This window comes from Rhododendron vialii, chromosome 13a (genome assembly GCF_030253575.1).
Source record: "Rhododendron vialii isolate Sample 1 chromosome 13a, ASM3025357v1".
NCBI classification, from domain to species: domain Eukaryota; kingdom Viridiplantae; phylum Streptophyta; class Magnoliopsida; order Ericales; family Ericaceae; genus Rhododendron; species Rhododendron vialii.
Genome location: NC_080569.1, coordinates 3990894 through 4011693, shown reverse-complemented (window position 1 = coordinate 4011693; position 20800 = coordinate 3990894). Strand labels below are relative to the sequence as shown.

The 20800-nt window shown below is 38.2% G+C and overlaps 3 protein-coding genes across 7 annotated transcripts; 2 read left to right on the top strand and 1 right to left on the bottom strand.

Moving 5' to 3' along the window:
* Positions 1-5190: 5190 nt before the first annotated feature.
* On the top strand, positions 5191-8049 carry LOC131313630 (thioredoxin-like fold domain-containing protein MRL7, chloroplastic). 5 transcript variants are annotated; one of them, XM_058342043.1, is made up of 6 exons: positions 5193-5399; positions 5880-6788; positions 6994-7078; positions 7239-7350; positions 7436-7551; positions 7625-8049. In XM_058342043.1, exons 2-5 carry the CDS (start codon positions 5986-5988, stop codon positions 7516-7518), a joined length of 1083 nt encoding a protein of 360 aa, XP_058198026.1. In that variant the 5' UTR covers positions 5193-5399; positions 5880-5985; the 3' UTR covers positions 7519-7551; positions 7625-8049. The 5 variants fall into 5 exon arrangements, with proteins under 5 accessions (XP_058198029.1, XP_058198026.1, XP_058198027.1 ...); XM_058342044.1 differs by having other exon boundaries at positions 5193-5393; positions 7640-7663; XM_058342042.1 differs by having other exon boundaries at positions 7640-7663.
* A 1219-nt stretch (positions 8050-9268) lies between these two features.
* Positions 9269-15325, top strand: LOC131313628 (succinate--CoA ligase [ADP-forming] subunit beta, mitochondrial). The gene is made up of 12 exons (XM_058342039.1): positions 9269-9624; positions 10016-10126; positions 10604-10715; positions 11569-11633; positions 12624-12701; positions 12951-13025; positions 13140-13292; positions 13418-13552; positions 13974-14138; positions 14250-14372; positions 14820-14891; positions 15005-15325. Exons 1-12 carry the CDS (start codon positions 9523-9525, stop codon positions 15080-15082), a joined length of 1269 nt encoding a protein of 422 aa, XP_058198022.1. The 5' UTR covers positions 9269-9522; the 3' UTR covers positions 15083-15325.
* Positions 15093-20042, bottom strand: LOC131313623 (long-chain-alcohol oxidase FAO2). The gene is made up of 3 exons (XM_058342027.1): positions 19537-20042; positions 19159-19431; positions 15093-17058 (listed from the first exon to the last, which is right to left on the bottom strand). Exons 1-3 carry the CDS (start codon positions 19756-19758, stop codon positions 15313-15315), a joined length of 2241 nt encoding a protein of 746 aa, XP_058198010.1. The 5' UTR covers positions 19759-20042; the 3' UTR covers positions 15093-15312.
* Positions 20043-20800: the final 758 nt, after the last annotated feature.

The window sequence follows — 20800 nt, the reverse complement described above, 5'->3', positions numbered from 1 at the left end:
ATCCAACTTTATGTTTTGTTGCCCATTTATTTATCTATCTATTCTAATAAATAAAGGGAGAGCACCCTTCGGTGTCTCCTCCCTTTGTCATGTATTTTCCTTTCCGTAAGTGCCCTTTTAAACACAAATACAAAACAGTAGTAATTGTGAGGATAATGTGGACATTTAAGCAAAAAAAAACCCACCTAAAACAGTTATTACTCCTTCACTTCCTATTTTTTCATTTAGTCTTTCAATTGCTGCTGAAAGTTATTGGGAGAGAAATTGATTTGTAATTCTCCCAAAACAGTACCGTGATGCGTAAGTGTGCCCCTTAAAGTTAATTAGGTAAAATTGACTGCTATGACTGCTTTCCGAATTATCTTTTCCTAATCTGTCTGTAATTTTAACCCATTAAATCTTCCCATTCAGTTAATTTCCGTATTGAAAGAATCAAGAACGGTCTTGATTGCTAATATGTCAATCCAGAAATGATATTAGTTTAAGAAACACCTTAGCGGGAAGCTATTGTGAAGAGTTTGAGTATGAGTTTTGCAGATTTTTTTTGTTCTACTTAGATCTTCAGGATGTTCTTATTTCCTATTCCAGATTCGGTTTCAGTATGGGTTTTGCAGATTTTTTTGTTCTACTTAGACCTTTAGGATGTTCGTATTTCCTATTTCAGATTTGGAAATTCATACCTGCGGTGAAGAGAGTTTTGAAAATTAAGGGTACTCTCTTTTTCTCTCTATTGACTACCAGGTGTTTGTATTAATGTCTTCTTTTGCTTTCACAACAACTTGCAAATTTTGAGTATGAGTTTTTATTGGTCTATTAATGTGCGTACTTGCTAATAACAAATACTAGAGGCTTGGGCACACGCGATACGTGTGCAAGTCGGATTTTCACAACGTTTTTGTAAAAATGTTTCCCATTTATTGTTTGATTAAATTTTCACAAATGTTGTGAAAATCCGACTTGCACACGTATCGCGTGTGTCCAAGCCTCTAGTTTACAATTAAGTCAAACAAAATAAAAAATATACGGTATAAAAGTAAAAAAAAACAAACAAAATTACATTGTTATTTTAGCTCGAATAGCATAAAAAAAAATCAACATCAAAATGTAAACCCCAATTAAAGTGTTTTATGATTAGCATGATCCGATTCAAAGAAAATAAATTCTTCTTACATTTTTTGAAGCAAAGTTTTCAATTGAGCTATCATACTTTACTTATCCAATAACTCGGGACCCGTTTCGCTAACTTTTGATTTTTAGGCTTTTTAGTTGATATATGTGAAGAGAATAACTTGTCTCGAAAAGCATAAGAAGTTAAAAAAGACCCAAATGCCCAAAAATACTTTTAGTGGAACGGCGTCTCATTTCAATTGGGATCATAGCCAATCTCTTTAATATTTCTTGCAAAATGATAGTTCAAAAGTAAAAATAAAAACCGTGTTAGCTTGCTCGATTTGTGACCTTTTTTTAATCAAATGTAAGAACATATCACTTATACATTATTTTTGTGTTTGTTAAATCAGAAATTTCCAATAAAAGTAATTTGATTTTCGCAATATTATGCATTGGGAGGGAAACCGAAAGAGGTAGATCAAAAGTGGGGAAAAAAATTAAGGGGAGCGGAAGGGCCAGGAATCAAAAGTAGAAAAAAATATTTAAGTTGAGCGAAAGGGGGAAGAATCAAACTCAGTTCCCCTGGGATTTCAACGGCATGCGTGACCACTGCACCAAGGCTATCGCCTATGCAAATATGGGAAACTTTTTTAAATATATATGTTACTTAAATTTTTTTTTTGGTTGCCCCAGTCCGGGGGTTGCCCAAGACCGAAGACTTGCGGGGCTTACCCCAGGACCGGCTCTGACTGTGATGCTGCTATATCCAGCAAATGCACCATGAACCTGCCAAGACTGAAACCAAGTTTTGTGCCAACTTATTTGTGACAAATTCACTGAATATCAGTGGATTAATGTGCTGGTGTAATTATGTTTGGCTGAAAATACCAGTATAAAAAATCGAGCAAAATTATGAAATCTTATGTATTTTTTTGTTTTTTATCACTCCATTCATACTGCTAGTATTATTTTAAATTTGTGTATATATTGTTGGCCATTAGTAGTGCGAATAGTAATTTTTGAACATCGGATCCAATTTTTTAGCATGTCGTTTTTGAAAACGAACAAAACAATTACACCTGATCATCTCTTTCTATAAACGGCATGAACGCAGCATATCTCAAAACGACGTGCTTTCCACAGAGAGAGAGGGGGGTGAGTGGGGTGGTGACAAGACGGTGTGATACTGTAGCATTCCTTGTTTTCTTTTTTCCTGCAGGGAATCAGGAGAAGGCAACGTTGACGACGGCGCACAGCCAATTAAACACCACGTTTGGTCATATCCAGCTGTAGCCCTTCATGTACTATCCCTTGTACATACATATATATTCGTATACAGGGCCGGTCCTGAGATTCTTGGGGCCTAAGTCGAACTTGTAAAACAGGGGCCTATTTTTCTTTAAATAAAAAAAAAAAACCTCAAGGAAAACAAAAGAAGGGAAAAAAAGGCTGAGAGTTGCTTGGGCTGAGAATTGAACCTTGATTCTGTTGGATATCAAGACTTAAACTTACCACTTGGCTGGCTATCTCCCCTGGTATCTGGGAGCCACTCATTAAGTCTATATATATATATATATATATTATGTTCATAGGTATAGGGACCCCAATTTTTCGCCAAATTGCCTTACTCGGCTTAGCTCAGAGCCGGCAGTGTTCGTATACACATACAAACATGGATAAGCTAGTGCTTGGTTTCTTCTTTTGCTTTTTCTGATATTGCTTCTCTCTCCTTTTTTTCCAAACCTCTGCCAATCTTCCGGTTTTCAGCATGTTTACTTGTACATCCCTCCCCCTCTCTCTCTCTCTCTCTCTCTCTCTCTATATATATATATATATAGAATCATAGACACACACAGGCCCAGCTTGAGATTTCCGAGATCCTAGGTGGGATTTGAAAATGAAATCTCTCATTTTCTAATATATTTATTAGTTATTCAATGTAGGAAACAAGCTAGCCTTGTGGTTGACTGGTTCAGTGGCAAAGTAGTTATACTGCCTACAAGTCCCTAATTACGTTGTGGGTTCGAGACTCCAAAGCAAAATGGGAAAAATGACAGCTAAGGACGTGTTTTGATAATACCAGCTAAGGACATTTTCAGCATTAACAGATATTCTCAGCATATCATTGGCAGATATTAATTATCAAAACATGTCATGGACCATCATTTTCCCTAAAAAATGAAACTGTCAAGGATCAAACTCATGATCTCATGCACGCGTGTTTTACCACCAAGCTACATTAACCTTCTTGCAAAATTATTCAAACATAATATTTAGTAATATTTTACCATTTTGGGGGCCGTATTATTTGACCCAAAACAGAAGGCCCTAGGCGATCGTCTGATGAGCTTATGCCCAGAGCCGGCCCTGGACACACACACAACTGCGTGTTCACGTTTCATGTCTGGACTCATTGCTATGTCTGTCTAGCTCTTGGTTTTTTGTTTCATAGCCGCAATATTAAATTGCTTACTACATATGGGCACGGCTTCAGGCAAAAATTTTACAAATTTACAGCTTGTTCGAAATATTCTTAAGACAAAGCCTACAATTTGTCATCTTCTCCTTTTCTTTTTCTTTTTTTCCATTCCTTATTTTCTGTCACCTATAATACTATTTCACGAATTAGTGAGGAAAAATACATTTTGTCTCCTGTTTGACGTCTAAAACAAATTATATGCAAGCTTAAATAATTCCCACGCCTTTTGGTGCTGGCTTGAGATTTACCTTAGCACTTGATTGATTAAAAGAGAAAGTTGGAAAAAAAAAAATCATACAAGACAAGGAAAATACTAAAATTCCTCGCCTTCTGTGAATTTTTTCAACTTTGATTAATGGGGCCTTAACTCGAATTTAAAGCTCTTTTATAAGTATATAGCCAAGCTTGAAGTTCAAGCCTTGAACACAACACTACTTGGCCCTGTTATGTGGCTCATTGAACAAATTAACGAAGAATTGTTTAGGTGAACTTTTCATCGAACATTCTATGGATGATTTTACAATGGACTAGTCGAAAAGGAGAGATAAGAAAGGGAAAAAGTCAATCAAAACATCTCTTTTTTATTTCTCACCGAAATGTTCAATCCAAATGAGAGATTTCACAAGAAACCATTAACTCTTTCTTTTCTTTTCTCACGAAACCCCCTCCATCCAAGGGGGTTCTTTGACTCTTCAACGCTGGTTCCAATTTTCTGCTATGTCTAATTTAAAGGGTTGACAAAAGCTACAAGAGGAAATGGAACCATGTCTCAGATCAACTGCTTCAAACATGTGTTCAAGCTCTTCTTGCGCGGTCACCAACTGTATTTCTTGAGAGAAACTTATTTACGGAGGAGTCGTGAATAAGTTTTTCACGGCTCCGCACAATTTCGTCTGTCCATTTGCGCAATTAATGGTTGAGATTGCTTTTCTTTTTGACTGATAAAGGTTTTTATCAATCTTATTTCTGAACGCGCGTGATTGGACCTCCGTTAACTCGATTTACGAAAAGCTCCGTAAAAAAGTTAATCTCATATTTCTCACCTGCATTTAAAGGATCTGCATATGTAGGATGGGTAGCAAAAATAGTAGCTTAGGATCTGCATATTAAACAAAAAATTCCAAAGACGTCCAAAAATCCAAAGATTTTTTTGTTTTACTAAATTCCAACTTAGATTACTACGTATATTTGTCAATCATTTGACCATTTCGGACCTGAAACCTCACCCTTCGAAATCATTCTCACTTCAACAAACTTAATCACATACTTTGCGTGGGTACAGGTGCGTGACTACGAGAGCGAGCGTGAGTGCGGGTGCACAAGAACGAGCGTGAAAATGTTTTGAAAATTTTTATGCATTACTCATTCCGTTCCATTTTAAATGTATTTTAATTTGGCGTAAGAATATATAAAACAAATAATATATTAAAATATATATTTTTTAGATTTAAAAATGCATGAATTCCCGTAAAGAACATTTAAAGTGGAACGAAATGAGTGTTAAAATTCACAAGAGCTTGCAAGGATTGAAAACTCCGGCACAATGCAACAATTAAGATAAGGAATGCATGACATTTTGAAGAATTTTACGATAATTATTAACAAATAATACTCCAGTGAGGGACGCTTTGCACGTCGTCTAATCCAAAAGAAGGTGAAGTAAGGCTCTGTTTGGAGGAAATTTTGGCAAGAAGGAAGAAGAGAACTAGACGCACGAACCAGCCATAGCAGTGTGCGATACAGAACCAGACGCACGAGCCACAGCAAAACGTTACTCGCAGCCTACTGCACACATTCTCTCTCTGTCAGCGTACTTCCACTTCTCTCTCTCTCTCTCTCTCTCTCTCTCTCTCTCTCTCTCTCTCTCTCTCTCAGACTATTACTACATGTAACTAACGGGCTGTGGCTCAGTTGGCTGCCATGAATTTCTCCCCAAGTTGGAGGTCATGGGTTCTATTACGAGTGGAATTTGTGGAATACTAGTCCCCCGTTTATAGTGCCTTGGTGTGGGTTTGTACATGCTGCATTCCACATGTTCGATACTTTGCCAAAGCCAAAACATCTTTTATTTTTATTTTTATGTTTATGTGTATACTGTATCAGTTTTTGGCTCATTGCTCACCATAATTGACATGTTCTTCTACTCGCCAATTTTTTTCCCCTGTTCCCATAAGCCTCAGCAATTAGTGGTTCCTTTTGTTATTGGTGTTTACTTCAATCCATTGCGTCTTTAGTAATCTCGTGCTCCGTTTGGTAGCTTAATTCTCACCATCTGTATCTTGGAATTCAGGATTCTATGTTTGAACTGATTTCTCTGCACCAAGAAGTTTCGGGACTTCCAGCTTCTCCTTCGCTCTGAACTGTAGAAAGATAATGCTATTTTAAGAGTGTGATCAATGGCAAATATCTTGCTTTCTGTTGTAAATCCCAACCTTGATTTTCACCTTTTCTCTCCATTCATTCCCCACAATCGAGCCCTTCACCCTTACCGGAACCATAACCCTTGTTCACGTCTGGAATTTCATTTATCCTCGCATGTGAGCACCAATCACTGTGTAAGACCTCTATCTTGCATTGCCAGTTCAAAGAAATCCGAATCCGAATCTAACTCTGATCCTAGCCCCGACCCTAAATCGCAACGTAAAACAAGAACTCAGCGTCAGAAACCCAAAGTTCCCCAAAAGGATGAAGAAAGAATTTTCCCAACTATGACCCCAAAAAAGTCCCGGCGTGGTCGCAAAAGTGAAGCGGCTGCAGTTGAGGATTTCGTACGCGGTACGCTTGAACGAACATTTGCATCAATCAGGGAGCAGAATCCAGGAGTTTTGGAGAACAAGGAGAATATTTTCAAGGAAAGAGTTGATGCGGTGAATGATTCTGATGGAAGTAGTAGTGACGATGATGATGATGACGGCGATGGTGATGTGGGTGAAAGTGGCAACGGAAGAAAGAAGAAGATGGTGGTTGAGGAGGAGAGTCAGGATTGGCCACTGGATGCTGATGTAGGGTGGGGAATTAGAGCATCAGACTACTTTAAGCAGTACCCAATTGAGAATGTTGTTGGGGAAGATGGTGTTGTGATTGATTGGGAGGGGGAGATGGACGATAATTGGGTGAAGGAGATAAATTGTCTGGAGTGGGAGAGCTTTGCCTTCCACCCAAGCCCATTGATTGTTCTTGTTTTCGAAAGATATAAAAGGTAATTCTGTTGTCAATTAACTTGTTTGTTATGTTTGCTTGAAGATCATACTACCAAGGGAATGTTGTTCGTTTTCTAGTCTGAAAAGTTGTTTGTAACTTTTGACTCATGTTGAAATGCATAAGATGTTTGGAAGGCAGCTACAATAGTGATAATGATGTTATTGTACTTGAACACCATTTGCTGGTCATCATCTTGTCTGTAGGGCAACTGATAATTGGAAGGTTTTGAAGGAGCTCGAGAAAGCAGTCAAGGTTTATTTGGGTGCCAAAGACCGATTGCCTCCTCGGGTACTTTAAATTTCTCGTGTTCTTTCACAAGTGGTTGGAATTCGGTCAGTTTTCTGTATTCCATTGCTTACTACATAGGCATGCTGACCTTGGTTTCCCTCCACTGTGCCTTCCTGTAGTTATTTATTTGCTCTAACTACCTTGTGTCTCCTTAAACTAGACTGTTAAGATAGATATCAACATTGAGAGGGATTTGGCCTATGCACTTAAAGTTAGAGAGTGTCCACAAATTTTGTTTTTGTGGGGCAACAAGATCCTTTACAGGGAAAAAGGTATTCCTGGTTTTCCGCTTTGGAATTTTCTGAACATGGCTTGTTCTTTGGTATTGTTTACTTATTAGAGTGGTCTCATTTGCAGAGATTCGAACAGCAGATGAGTTGGTTCACATGATTGCACATTTTTACTACAAAGCAAAAAAGCCATCATGGATTAGTGGGTGAAGCTTCATCACCACCATAGTTTTTCAAACCTAGGTCTGCCAATTTTTCCCATTTCATCTGTATTTGAGCTATGTTTTTGCTTTTGCTACCCATCCTACATTTGCAGATCCTTTAAATGCAGGTGAGAGGTATAGGTGGTGAACTAGAAGACCTTGAACACATGTTTGAAGCAGTTGATCTGTGACATGGTTACATTTCCCGTTGTCGTTTACGGCAACCCTTTAAATTAGCCATTGCAGAAAATCGGGAACCAGCGTTGAAGAGGTCAGTACCAGTTCTTGCAAGTGATGTTTGCGTGCTGCTTGCGTTTCAGATGACAAGGAAGGTGTCACGAAGGGTATGTCATGGACAATCAAACCAGATTGGGGAAAATAACTCAATAGTTAGTTCCTTCTCTTTTTTGTAGTACTTTATGATCGCATGTATTTAGAGATCTGTATAATTTATCCGATTGTTTTCTATACCCTTCTCGCTCGGATGGTAGCGATTCTGGTTCTGTACCAAGTGGGGATTCAGCTTGCTTTCTTGTTACTAGTTCTGGCATTTCAGCTCTCTTGCTTTGATTCCGTTGGACTTGTGAATTTTGGATCAGCCTTTGAGTCTGGGCCGAACCTCTCAAGTTAGAAGTAGTAGCCCTTCTTGTTTCTTGGATTGGTAATGTGACATAATCATACTTCGGTAAGTCCATTATAAAATCATCCATGGATTGATGTTTGGCGAAAAGTTCCCAAACAATTGCTTGTTTAGTTCATTGAATGAGCCACATAGTCGTACTAAGTGCTTCAAGCTTTGACTTAAAATATAAAGATCTTCCAATTCCAGCCAAATAATGTCATGTTCAACCTTCAATCCAAATATAAAGAGTTTCAACTTGATTCATTACGGAATGAGTTTGAGTCGGGTATATTTTGATACCGTAACAAAATACATTCAAACTTATCATGTTGCTCGATTCACTGAAAATAAACAATCTCTGAAAAGTTTCAGGATTTACTTTTCAAATTATGGCCTGCAAATACGCGTACACTTGCTATTGTTCAGAATTAGATAACGTTTAAACACAATGAGCTAGTTTACAGCTACCATATGTAGCATTTTCCACGGTCTCCTAGAGTTTTTTTTTTTCTTTTTTACAAAAAAAAAAATCTATGTTAAAGGATCGGAGATGGGTTTGCTGAAATTTGAACCTTTTTCGAAATGCAAAGGAGTACAAGGTATCTACCGTTAAAGTTAAAATAAGAAAAACGTACCTACGATTGGACTACCACCTCACTTGCAAAGTTTGCAGTTTTGTTTGATTCTTTTGCACTAAAGACAGGTACACTACCTTTTTACATTACATAGTTACACTATATCTTATGTGGAGCCTATTTCGGGTCTCAGAAAAATCCAAAAAAATACTGATAAATTTTAAAATATTGTTTTATGGGGTCCTGTAAAAAATCAGTTTTAACAGATATCGGTAAGTATCATTTCTACATTTGTAGTGAATAAACTGCGCAGATGAACAATTTCATCCCTACAAATCAGGAAGTAATACTTACCGATATCTATTGGAGCTGATTTTTTACAGGACCCCATAAAACAATATTTTAGAATTTATGGATATTTTTCTGAATTTTTGTAAGACCCAAAATGAACTCCACATAAAATGTAGTGTAACGTGTAGTGTAACTATGTAATGTAAGTAGCATCACTCATTTTTTTGTGCATGATCATAAGAGATAGGACCTTAGAAGTATTTCATAAAATTAAGGTGTGCAATTCCAGAAATAACAAAAGTAAAGGGGATCAAAATAGAAAGAAAAAAAAAGGAGAAAAGAATAAAATAAACCCACGGACTGCGGCTCTGCATATTCTATTTCCGGCGCGGCCTGTCTTTCCCTCCGGCACTCTCCTACGAACAACTAGGGTTCCGACGCTTCCTTCCCTTTTCAGACGTTCCTCGATCCAAAATCTTCTCCGAATACCAAACCTGCGTCATTCATCGAAGGATCTGAAAAAATGGTGAGAGGTTTGCTCAACAAGCTCGTCTCTCGCTCTCTCTCCATCGCCGGAAAATCGCAGCAGCAGCAGCTCCGCCGCCTCAACATCCACGAATATCAGGTCCCACTATCCCCCCCCTTCTTAACCTCGTATTTACATCTCGTACTCTTAGACTTGCCGCAATTTTGATGAACTTGCTCTCAAGTTGGTTTGCCCCCTGTTTGGTTTCCTAGAAAACTAAAGCAAACGAAACGAAAATCGAGTTTTGTTTCTCGCGGTTAACACAGTTCTATTTTGCAGTCCATTTAAGCTTACGCCGACTGGAATTTGATTTAGAGATTGTACTCTGTATACTTTCTTTACTTGGGATCTAAATGTAGCAATAGGTCATGCGATGTGCGATTAGAACATTGCCTCTTTATTGGATATATTTATTTTACGAAACGCAGTGTGGTGAAATGTTGTATTACGCTGTGTTATTTACGTTGTTGGTTTTATGTCATGTGATCAGGGAGCTGAGTTGATGAGCAAGTACGGTGTCAATGTACCAAAAGGTGTTGTTTGTTCCACGCCTGAAGACGTAAAAAAGGCAACCCAGTCCTTATTTGCCAACGAAAGTGAGGTAATAATCCTAAAGAGTTGTTGAACTCAGGGCGACAATCTTCTTCTCTCGGTCTGGATTAGTTTAATTTCTCTCGGGTACTAATTCAGAGCCACGGAAGATATTAGGAAAGTGAAGTTTGTCTCAAAAAAAATTTTTGGGTTAAACATGACGATGAACGACTCATGCGGGCCAAATGCCGTTATTATGCCCAGTTGAGTGCTTATATAACATTGCTTTCAAATTAGTAATAAAGGTTCTGAGATCATGCATCAGACAGAAGAACATCTACAGGATCCACTCCTTATGCGTTTCTTTGTCTAACTCATGTCACCTGAGACACTTATTAGGAATTAATGTTTCTGAAATATCTCACTTAGATCAATGCGAAATGTTTCCCTACAAAGGTTAACTTATGTTATTTTCTTTCCTTTTTGTCTGCTAAACAACCGGGCAAAGAAAGCTATATAACCAGTGTTTACTGTCATTCTTGTGCAGTTGGTCGTTAAAAGTCAGATCCTTGCTGGTGGGCGAGGCTTGGGTACCTTCAAAAGTGGTCTACAGGGTGGTGTCCACATTGTGAAGGCTGATCAGGTTGAAGACATTGCTGGTATGAAAGAATGTCTGTTGTTGTGCCCTTGAATGGTGTATGGATATTTGATTACTTTGTTCGGATTTGTTATAATCGTTACGAATAACTCTATACTAACTTTTGTATGGTCCTGTCTGAGGTCTTTAGACCTTTTCAGGAACACTTAAAACTTCATTAGCTCGTTGTAGCCCTGCCTTGCCATTTATCCACTCTTTCGGAGAAATTGCAAAAAGCTCCAAACTTAGTACGTACTGTATTTAAGTAACCATAAGTGGTTAAGCTTGAAGCCTTGAAGTGATTCACGAGCTTGACTAGCTTCAAATCTTATTAGTTTACTTGAATAACCAGCTTGACTTGCTTTCTCAGCAAAAGGGCCAGTTTATGCGTTACTACCTAGTATTATCGTGGTATTGTTGAATCTCTTGGTGCCTGCTAGTTGACGAAGTTCAAGTTTGCATTCACCTCTCACTCTTGTTGAGAGGTCTATAACATTTGTATTTATGCACGGTGAATGTAAATTTTTGTGGTCCTGTTCTTTATTTGCAGTATCATTCTGTCAGCCGAGTGTCTCTTTTGTAGTTTTAACTGTAGAAACATGCCAGATCTATATCTGTTTACTAAACTTTGATTATAACGAGTTTGACCCTCTATGCAACATAATTTTGCAAAAGCTTTGAGACTAGCATCAGCTTCAGCGTGAAACTCCTAATGTTAAGGCACCTGAGCATTGTCTAATGGATACTGTAAAAGTCGCTTGAGTATTTGGAGGATTTTTGAAAAAGCATTGCTGGAGGTTAATCTTCTGAAAAATTATGCTTCAAACTGTAAGCAGATCTGGTTAGATAAGTTGATGCTTTAACTGTTGTTGCAGGGAAAATGCTTGGACAGATACTTGTTACAAAACAAACTGGGCCTCAGGGCAAAGTTGTCAGCAAGGTTTGTGTTTCTTATGATCATAGCTTATGTTAACTGGTAGACTGAAGGTGTACATATGAATGTTGTTCTTGGGATTCATCCTGATAGTAGAGTGATACTCAGGTCTTTTAGTGGACTACTTGTCCTTCTATTTTCTTGTACCCTTTTTGTTGTCTTCAACAATTAGGCTCCGTTTGTTTGGACGTAAAATGTTTTTGCCGAGAACATTTTACGTAATTTCCGTTGTTTGGTTGTTCAAATGCACGAAAAATAAACTTTTTTGGAAAATATTTTACACCTTTGGCCGTAAAACAATTTACAGCCAAAAAACCGGTAAGTCAATTTCCTACGCTACGCACCCTTTGCACATTTGACCATCACCTCTATTGAACAACTGCTCGACAAAGGGATTCTCGTATTCCCTCATGCCACGTCAATACACATGGAAAAAGGTCCTCTCTCTCTCTCTCTAACTAACTTCAAGATGGGCCCATGGCTTTCATCTCTCTCTTGGACTTCCTCCAAACATCAACTACTTTCACTTTAATACTACTCCATGCAAATTAGATGAGTTATTATTTTGTGTAATAGTAAAATTACAATTCAACTAAACACCCGAAAACAATTGTAAAACTTGTATTTTCCTGTAAAATGTTTTACATGAAAAATATTTTCAGCTGTAAAATATTTTACGTCCAACCAAACGGAGCCTTAAAAAGAGCTGTTTGGCTTGACACATTTGGGATCCATTAGAAACTCCTGGAGTTGGTGGTTAATAACTTATATAGATATAATCGGAAAACTGTTTTTCACCGGATTGATTACCATACTGGTTGTTTATCATGTATTGAGAAGAGCTGCAAGCATCTAACTCATATTCATTAAACTTTGTCTTCTAAGTATTTTTGTTACTCACACTGTTGTATTGCAGATTTAAGGTTGTTATTGTTTGACAGTTAACAAGTTATTTATATTGCATTTGTTTAACAGCCAATAATTTCTCTTCCACAGGTTTACTTGTGTGAGAAAATGTCTCTGGTCAACGAGATGTACTTCGCTATCACTCTTGATCGTAAAACTGCTGGTCCTGTATGTCCCTTAACTGTGTTATGATCAGTTATTTATTTTTAACAGTCAGAAACTGTTCCAGCTACCCTGCCTGGATACTTCATGGATCCTGAATTCTTGTCCATGAAGTTAGACATTTATTTTGATGCATCCTGTATGATTAGTTGCTCTAGGTTTTGATTACCGTCTGTGTTGTATTTTGTCATCCTATTGCCTACCATTGAATGTTCTGAAGTGTTACGGTGCTTTGGGGCATGTTCTATTCTCCAGCTCATAATAGCTTGTCGAAAAGGAGGAACCAGTATCGAGGACCTTGCAGAGAAATTCCCCGACATGATTATAAAGGTTGTTATCTGTGCACTTGATCCATTTTCCCCTGGCATGCTTCCCTTTGCATCAATAACAAATATATTCCTTTGTACTTGCATTGGATGATTGTGGTATTTTTTCCCTACCCAGGTGCCTATTGATGTTTTCAAGGGAATTACGGATGAAGATGCTGCAAAGGTTGTAGATGGATTGGCTCCCAAGGTGGCTGATAGAAATGATTCGATAGAACAAGTGAAGAAGTTATACAAACTTTTCTGTGAATGTGACTGCACCATGTTGGAAGTGAGCATTAGCTAATATTTTCCCCTACTGCTGCTCTAGCATTAGACACTCGATGGGTGTCTTCTGTTTCTTTAGTTCGTATCCTTAATATGTATCTTAGCTTGTACCTTAATACATTTGGACAGATCAATCCCATTGCAGAAACGTCTGATAAACAGTTGGTGGCTGCTGATGCAAAGCTGAATTTCGATGATAATGCTGCTTACCGTCAGAAGGAGATATTTGCTCTTCGTGATCCAACACAGGAGGATCCTCGTGAGGTCTGAGTATGCAATTTTTTCACTTTGGCACATGTGAAAAGTGTGACACTGTCACTTGGTTAAAGGCCAATTTTATTTTGGCCACCGATTTTGACTCATGACTAGTTAGCTTCAATGGTATGTCTTGCCATCCTCAATAGCCTAGGTGCAGGATTCGAGTCAAGGTTTGAATGAGGATATGCTTGTATCTCTGTCTTGTCAAACTCAGATTACTTTTTAAGAGTAAGGCTCAGCTTTTGTGGATAAGATCATGTTGACACATGAGAAAGCACTGCATGAGAAATAATGAAAATAGAAACTGCATGTTGCACCTAAGTAGAACTGGTTGGAACTCTTCAGCTCTACCAAGTTTTTCCGTGTGGAGTGTTTTACTGTTACTATTCATTTGAATCATTTTTGCTGTTTTTGCTAATTCTGACAGGTTGCTGCTGCAAAAGCGGACTTGAATTATATTGGCCTGGATGGAGAAATTGGTTGCATGGTGAATGGTGCTGGATTGGCAATGGCTACAATGGACATAATAAAGTTGAGCGGGGGAACTCCCGCTAATTTTCTCGATGTTGGCGGGAATGCTTCTGAAGGACAGGTAATGCGTTGCTTTTTGGGTCGCTTGCTTTTGTGTGTTCGCGGTTGTCTTTTCATGAAGAGCAGATTTTCTATTTCTGATGAAATTGTAACAAGCGTGCATGTGCTGCAGGTTGTGGAGGCTTTCAAAATTCTGACTTCTGATGATAAGGTGAAAGCAATTCTGGTGAACATATTTGGAGGGATAATGAAGTGTGATGTAATAGCAAGCGGAATTGTTAATGCTGCTAAACATGTAAGTTTTGCATCAGATTGGATTCAAGTCAGTATATCACAATCGCCTTAAACTGCTTCCCCATGTTTCCAGTCAATTTTTGGTTGAAAATCCTTTTTTTTTTTGAACGGCAAAAAAAGTTTATAATTTTTGAACATTGAGCCAGAAAATCCTAGTTTACTTTTCTTGTAAAATTTATACTTACTGTTTTATTCTTATAAGATAAACTTGTGTAAAATTATACTCATGTTCGAGCCCCTTAACTAACGTTCCAAAATCACCTGATTTGATGAAATTTGGTGGTAGGAGAGATCAAAAGGGTTTTACGTTTCAGAAATTCTAGAATTCGGAAAAAGGGAATACCTTGAGTTCAATTGTAGTTTAGTTTGAATCCCTTGGGTTTCTTTTACCTGCCTTTTGGTACGGCAATATATACGTTGCTAACTTTTCTGAGGGCCTTATTTGAAGGTTCAATTAAAAGTACCAGTTATCGTTCGTCTTGAAGGAACCAATGTTGATCAAGGGAAGAGCATTCTGAAGGTAAATCCAAAACTCAAATCTTACAGATAGAAAGGTCTATCTAGCCAAGAGTTATTAGTGTGAGAGATATAAAAAGATAGTAGATGCTGTTTTGACACCAAATCTGGTTGCAGGAAAGTGGTATGGCACTAATTACAGCAGAAGATCTTGATGATGCAGCTCAGAAAGCAGTTAAAGCAGCCTATAGCTAAGGATATCCAGTTGCCTTTGCTCGATTCCTTCATCTCTTTTTTTGAAGTTCCCCACACTATACTGGAGTTATTTTCGGATATACGCAACTGTTATATCAGCTACATTTGAAGAGAGTAGCTATGGAGACTGCTTTGATGTCAAACATGTTTAATAAGTTGAAATTTGTATTATTGGACCAAGAATACATGTTATTGGAGGAAAAAATCTAAACATAGAAGCAAATGATCATTCATTTTGCCAAACTCTTTTGTTTCTTCAGGGATTCTGTTATTCTCTTTGAGATGCAATAAGCAGTGGACTGGATGGTGATCATGGGATTAACCCCAACAGCACTAGGTAAGACACTTGCATCACAAACAAATAACCCTTTAGCTTCCCAACTCTCCCCATTCTCATCAACTGCTCCATCTTCCTCAGTAGCACCCATTCTACAACTACCCATCTGATGAGCAGAGCTATAAAGGGTCCAGTACTCACCCCTCGACTTTGGCCCTCCAACCACGGTCACTCTGTCCAGAAACTCCTCCAAGTCCTCTTTCTCAGTTCCCTCACATTTCATCCTCTGCCCATCACTCCTATGCGTGCCCACTTCGACAGCTCCGGCTGCGATCAAAATCCTCAGCGCCCGTCTCAAACCTGTTTTGAGGTTTTCTTTGTCCACCTCGTGTAACCGGTACTTTATCATTTTCTCTCCCCTCACCTCCCCTGAGCTCTGGTCTCTGGCCAAAGCAAAAAGGTGAGCAGTTCTACTGTACTTCCTCATCCTATCCTTCATGTCAAACCCAGAAACCCAGGGAGTCAACACGCCGAAAGAACCCGGTCCTAATGCAGCGGCTTCTATGATTGCATGGCCTTCAGACTCCTCGGAAGCCACCTTATGGATAGAGGTAATGATTCCTCCCTCGTAACATTTCCCTTTGATATCGGATACGGATTCTGGAAAGTATCCCCATGCCATTAGAACAGGGTGGAGATGGAGGTTTTTCCCAATATGTGAATTCTCCAAACCACTGGAAACCATAAGAGGGGGCGTCATGAGAGACCCACAAGCTGAAACTGTCACTCTTGACTCTATATAGAGCTTCTTGGTTATATTCTTGCTCATAGTCACAGCAGTGACACCCAAGCATCTCTTCTTTCTACAACCATTTTGGTCGTCTTCTAATATGAATCTCTCTGCTTTACATCCTGTTAAGATCACAGCACCATCACCAACAGCATCAACTAGCCAAGTAGAATCAGTCCCTTTCTTATCCCCTGTTTGGCAACCATAAGCACAAGAACCACAGTAATGACTCTCGGCCGAGTTCCGTGGAACCGACTCAACCTCCAAACCTAGATTTTCACATCCTCTTCTTAGAACTTGATTCTGAAACCCTTCCTCCGCACAACTTTCAGTGACCCCAATCCTCTTGCACACGACATCCATGGCCGATACATAATCCGAGCTCCCAAACAGTGGGATTGCTCGATCCACGGCCCACTCCTTTATAACAGAGTTTGGAGTTTTTATAGAAGCAGACCAGTTTACAGCAGACCCTCCCCCCACCGCTGACCCCGCCAAGATTATGAGTTTCCCGTCGAGAGTCGATATAAGCCCACCCGATTCGTAGAGTTCATTCATGGAGGGACCCTCCAAACCTGAATAATCTTCTGGAGCGAAATAATTCCCTTTTTCGACGATTAGGACTTTGTGGCCAGATCTTGCCAGAACTGCAGCTGCAACCCCTCCACCACAACCAGAACCCACTATTACAACGTCGCATTTGATCTTGAGAATTTTTTCATGTGGGTCTTCTGTGACTTCTAGGCCTTTCTGGGTGAGAGATTGGACTATAGTTGAGTCATTTTCAAGCATAGTTTCTATAATGCCCTTTTCAAGAGGTCTCTCCTTTCGGCGTTTGGTTTTGTTTTCTTGGGTGCGTACCTGGTATCCAATGGCTTCCCATGCTGGGTTTCTGGAATTTTCATCAGCCTACAGAAAGAGGAGCATAAACTCAATCCAAGATCAAAGTCTTCATGTGTTCAATATATCCTAGTGGAATCTGGGTTTTGTGAAGAATCATATCGTAACAAATGAGAACAGGTCAAATTTTATGTGCAAGGATGCATGGTTCTCTGCACAGTTCTCAATTCACTTTATTTGGCTGAGAATTTTTTTTGATGTAATAAGTGGTAATGAGTGGAAAGAGATAGAAAAATTTATTAAGAACAAAGTAATTTTTTAAAAGAACAAAATGCTCCTTTTAGTGACGAGGAATCCCTCTCGGGCAAGGCACTTTCACCTAGCCTATAGAGGCTAAAACCCCGAAATTTGAAACAGCCCACTACAGTAAGTCAATAACTCTCCGATAAAATTCCAAGGAGTTCACCTAGTGGTTAAAACATGAGATTTAGGTGATTTGCTCCCTCTTAAATTTTAGGTTCGAAAATTCGTAGGTCCATATAGAACTTTTACTCGTTTTTAACGGGCCCCAACTAATAGATGACGGGATTGATTTTGCACAGAATAATTAAGATATGCATAAGATAGCCCTAACACCAAGTTATAAAAGGGAAAAAAAATTGACATACACATCCCTTTCAATGAATGCCGTTACTGATGAAATACTACTGGAATTTTTAATCTACAATGAAATACTTAAAGCAAAGGAAAGGAAGGTCTTTTTCAGGGTTAAGTATTAGAGATTGCGTTCACTACAGTAATCTGAACCGTTGATTTTGTGGGGCCCACAAAATAACATATCAACGCAAAAAATCAGCTTAATTAGACATCAATAACTATATTAAAAATTGGATTTTGGTTTATAAAATGGATGGCCTAATTCTGTCACTAGTATTTTCAAGTTAAACTGTCCATGACCGTCTATTTTGTAAATATAGCTATTGATGTCCGATCAAATTGGTTTTTAATGTGAACATTTGTTCATCTTTGCGGGCCCTACAAGATAAATGGTTCAAGTGAATTTTTTTCTTTTGGTTGTAATTTTAAATATTTTAGACTATTCTCGTCAAGGTAAATAAGTAATTAGTCCAAAAAAATTATGGACATCATAGAAATATTAGCTGTTACTTGAACCTTAATAATATAGAAGTTCATTTTATTTATAAAAAAAAATAATAATAACATCCCCGGCCCGTTTTTGGGTGGTGTTGGCGTCCAATAAAAGAATTTTTCAAAAAATTCCTCCTAGATTTCTTCTATTTTCAACATTTCTCTCTATCTCTCTCCACTTATTACTCCTACTATTTTTCGAAAAAAAATTCAAATTCCAATCCAAACAGAACATAAACGACTCTCAACAACGAATATCTGAACTCTTGCATCGATGACGAACGTGTGAACGCTCGGTAAGGCTTGCAATGACTGGCGGAAAACCAGGAGGTCTCCACCCAATCCGGCAAGAATTTAATATCTAAGTATTACTATTAGTACAACTTTGATTGCAATGGCTGAATAATAGTATAATTAACCAATCAGAAAGAGAGGTTCTTCCTCCCTCGTCAAGTTGTGGGTTAGGTTGCCGTTTTCAAAGGTGGATGGAGCAAAAAGCCGCCATTGTAATAAAGGACTTTATAAGCTCTGTTTGGAATCCATTGGAATCCATGGAAAAGAAAGGAAAATTAAAAAACTTTCTTGATTGGAAGAGAAAGAGTGAATAAAATAAGAATTTTAAGCGTAGCAAATAGTAAATTTTCCCTTCCATTTCGTCTCATTTTCCTTCTCTTTCCTTTCCTTTCTATGAATTCCAAACAGAGCCTAAATTATTCATGAAATTTTCTTAACCATGAAATGATACTAGTAATTTTGTATTCTTTGCGGACGTCTCCTGCATATTATGTTCTACATTATAGTATTAGATTATATGTGTCATCATGTCAGTGTCGTGTTACTCGTGTATTTGTCTGTACATGTCCATGGTTACAACAAAATTACATACCAAAAGCATGAATCAGTCTATGAGCCAAGAGGCCCAAGACTAGGAAATTTCGTACAGTAACTTCTCTAGATAATTAAACCATATCAATATAATTAAACCATATAATTGATATTCCAGAGAGAGAGAGAGAGTACCAGGGAAAAGAAGGTGTAGATGCATAAGATTTTCATCAGGAAGAATGCTACTCTCAATATGGGAAAGTAACTCTGCCTTGACCATTTCTGGAGAACAATTTCCCTCTTCCCTAAAGAAAGTTGAGAGAAATTGTGAAGGAATGGCCATCTCCAATCAAGGCAAATAAATCCACAAAGCAACAATGTCCCCAATCTGGTTGAAAGAATCTTCAAAACTAGACTCCCTAACATCGTAGGTTCTGGCAAACACCTCTTCACCATTAGCTCTGCAACCTGTACATACATACATATTAGATCCATCAGTCCATATATTGCTATCGGAGGATGATTATAATTGAAAACCCAGAAAAGATTTGGAGTTAGAGAGAGAAAATCTACCTCATCTGGGATTGGGGGATGAGACCCAGAGATTTGGTAGAAGGAATGAAGGGCTTGATCATCAGGTGGGTTTTCATTAGGGAGTGGAAGGGGAGGAATGAGAGCTTCACAAATGGCAGAGAGTGATTGGATCTGAGATGAAGAGAAGCCATGGCTATAGCTGCCACAGCTCTCTCTCTTTCTCCCTCTCAATAGTGGATGGTTCCCTCTCCTTTCCTCCATTCTCTCTCCCTCTCTCTCTCTCTCTCTCTAAGTAGAGAAAAGTTTGTGTTGAAAGCTGCACATTTCCTCACGGCAGCTCAAAACGTGATAAGAGTCATACATACATAGGCTGTCCATATTTAACTACTGACAAATACTACTACTTTCTTATCAACCAAGTAAATTAATGGTACTTCATAATATAAAATTTATTTATTCTATTTATCTTATAAAACACAAGTAGGAGTATAAATTGCTGTGGTTCCTGTCACTGTTATATTTTCTTCCTAGAGGTATAGGAATTTGGTATGTTAATGGAGAGTCAGAAGTACTATTTAATAAGGTAGACAAAGTTGGAGGTACCACCCACGTTGTTATGTCATAGGATTCTAAGGATAGGAATCAGGCCAGAGTATCACTCTCCCAATAGGAAGCTACACGCCAGTTGTGGTTAGCAAATCTCTTTGCGCGCCCCCCTGACACCGCCCCCCCTACACCACCCCGGCCGACCCCGCCCCCGGACCAAAATGCCCCCGGCAATAATTCAACCACTCAACCCACGGCATTTTCTTTTTTTTTTTATTTACTTAATAACTTTTATATCTTTTTTCCTTTTTATTTATTTAATATTATTTAAGTATTCCAATTTTCAATCCGGTTGAATTGATGCAAAGATCTTGTTTTTTTTATTATTTTGTCTTCAATGATCATAATGAAATTTTGGCTCGAAGGCCTTTCAACAAGTACCCTAAGACTTATTATTTAGTTTCAAGTCTCTCTTAGGGTGCTCATTGAAATGCCTTAGAGCCAAAAATTAATTACGACCATTTAGGATAAAATGATAAGAAAAATAAGATCTTCGCACCGGTTCAAATGAATTAAAAATCGGAACACTTATTTTTTTTACTCTTTATATGTATTTTTAAATTATTTAATATTATACCCTAGCAATAATAACTTTTATATCTTTTTTTATTTTTATTTATTTAATATTATTTAAGTGTTCCAATTTTCAATCCGGTTGAATCAATGCAAAGATCTTGTTTTTTTTTAGCATTTTGTC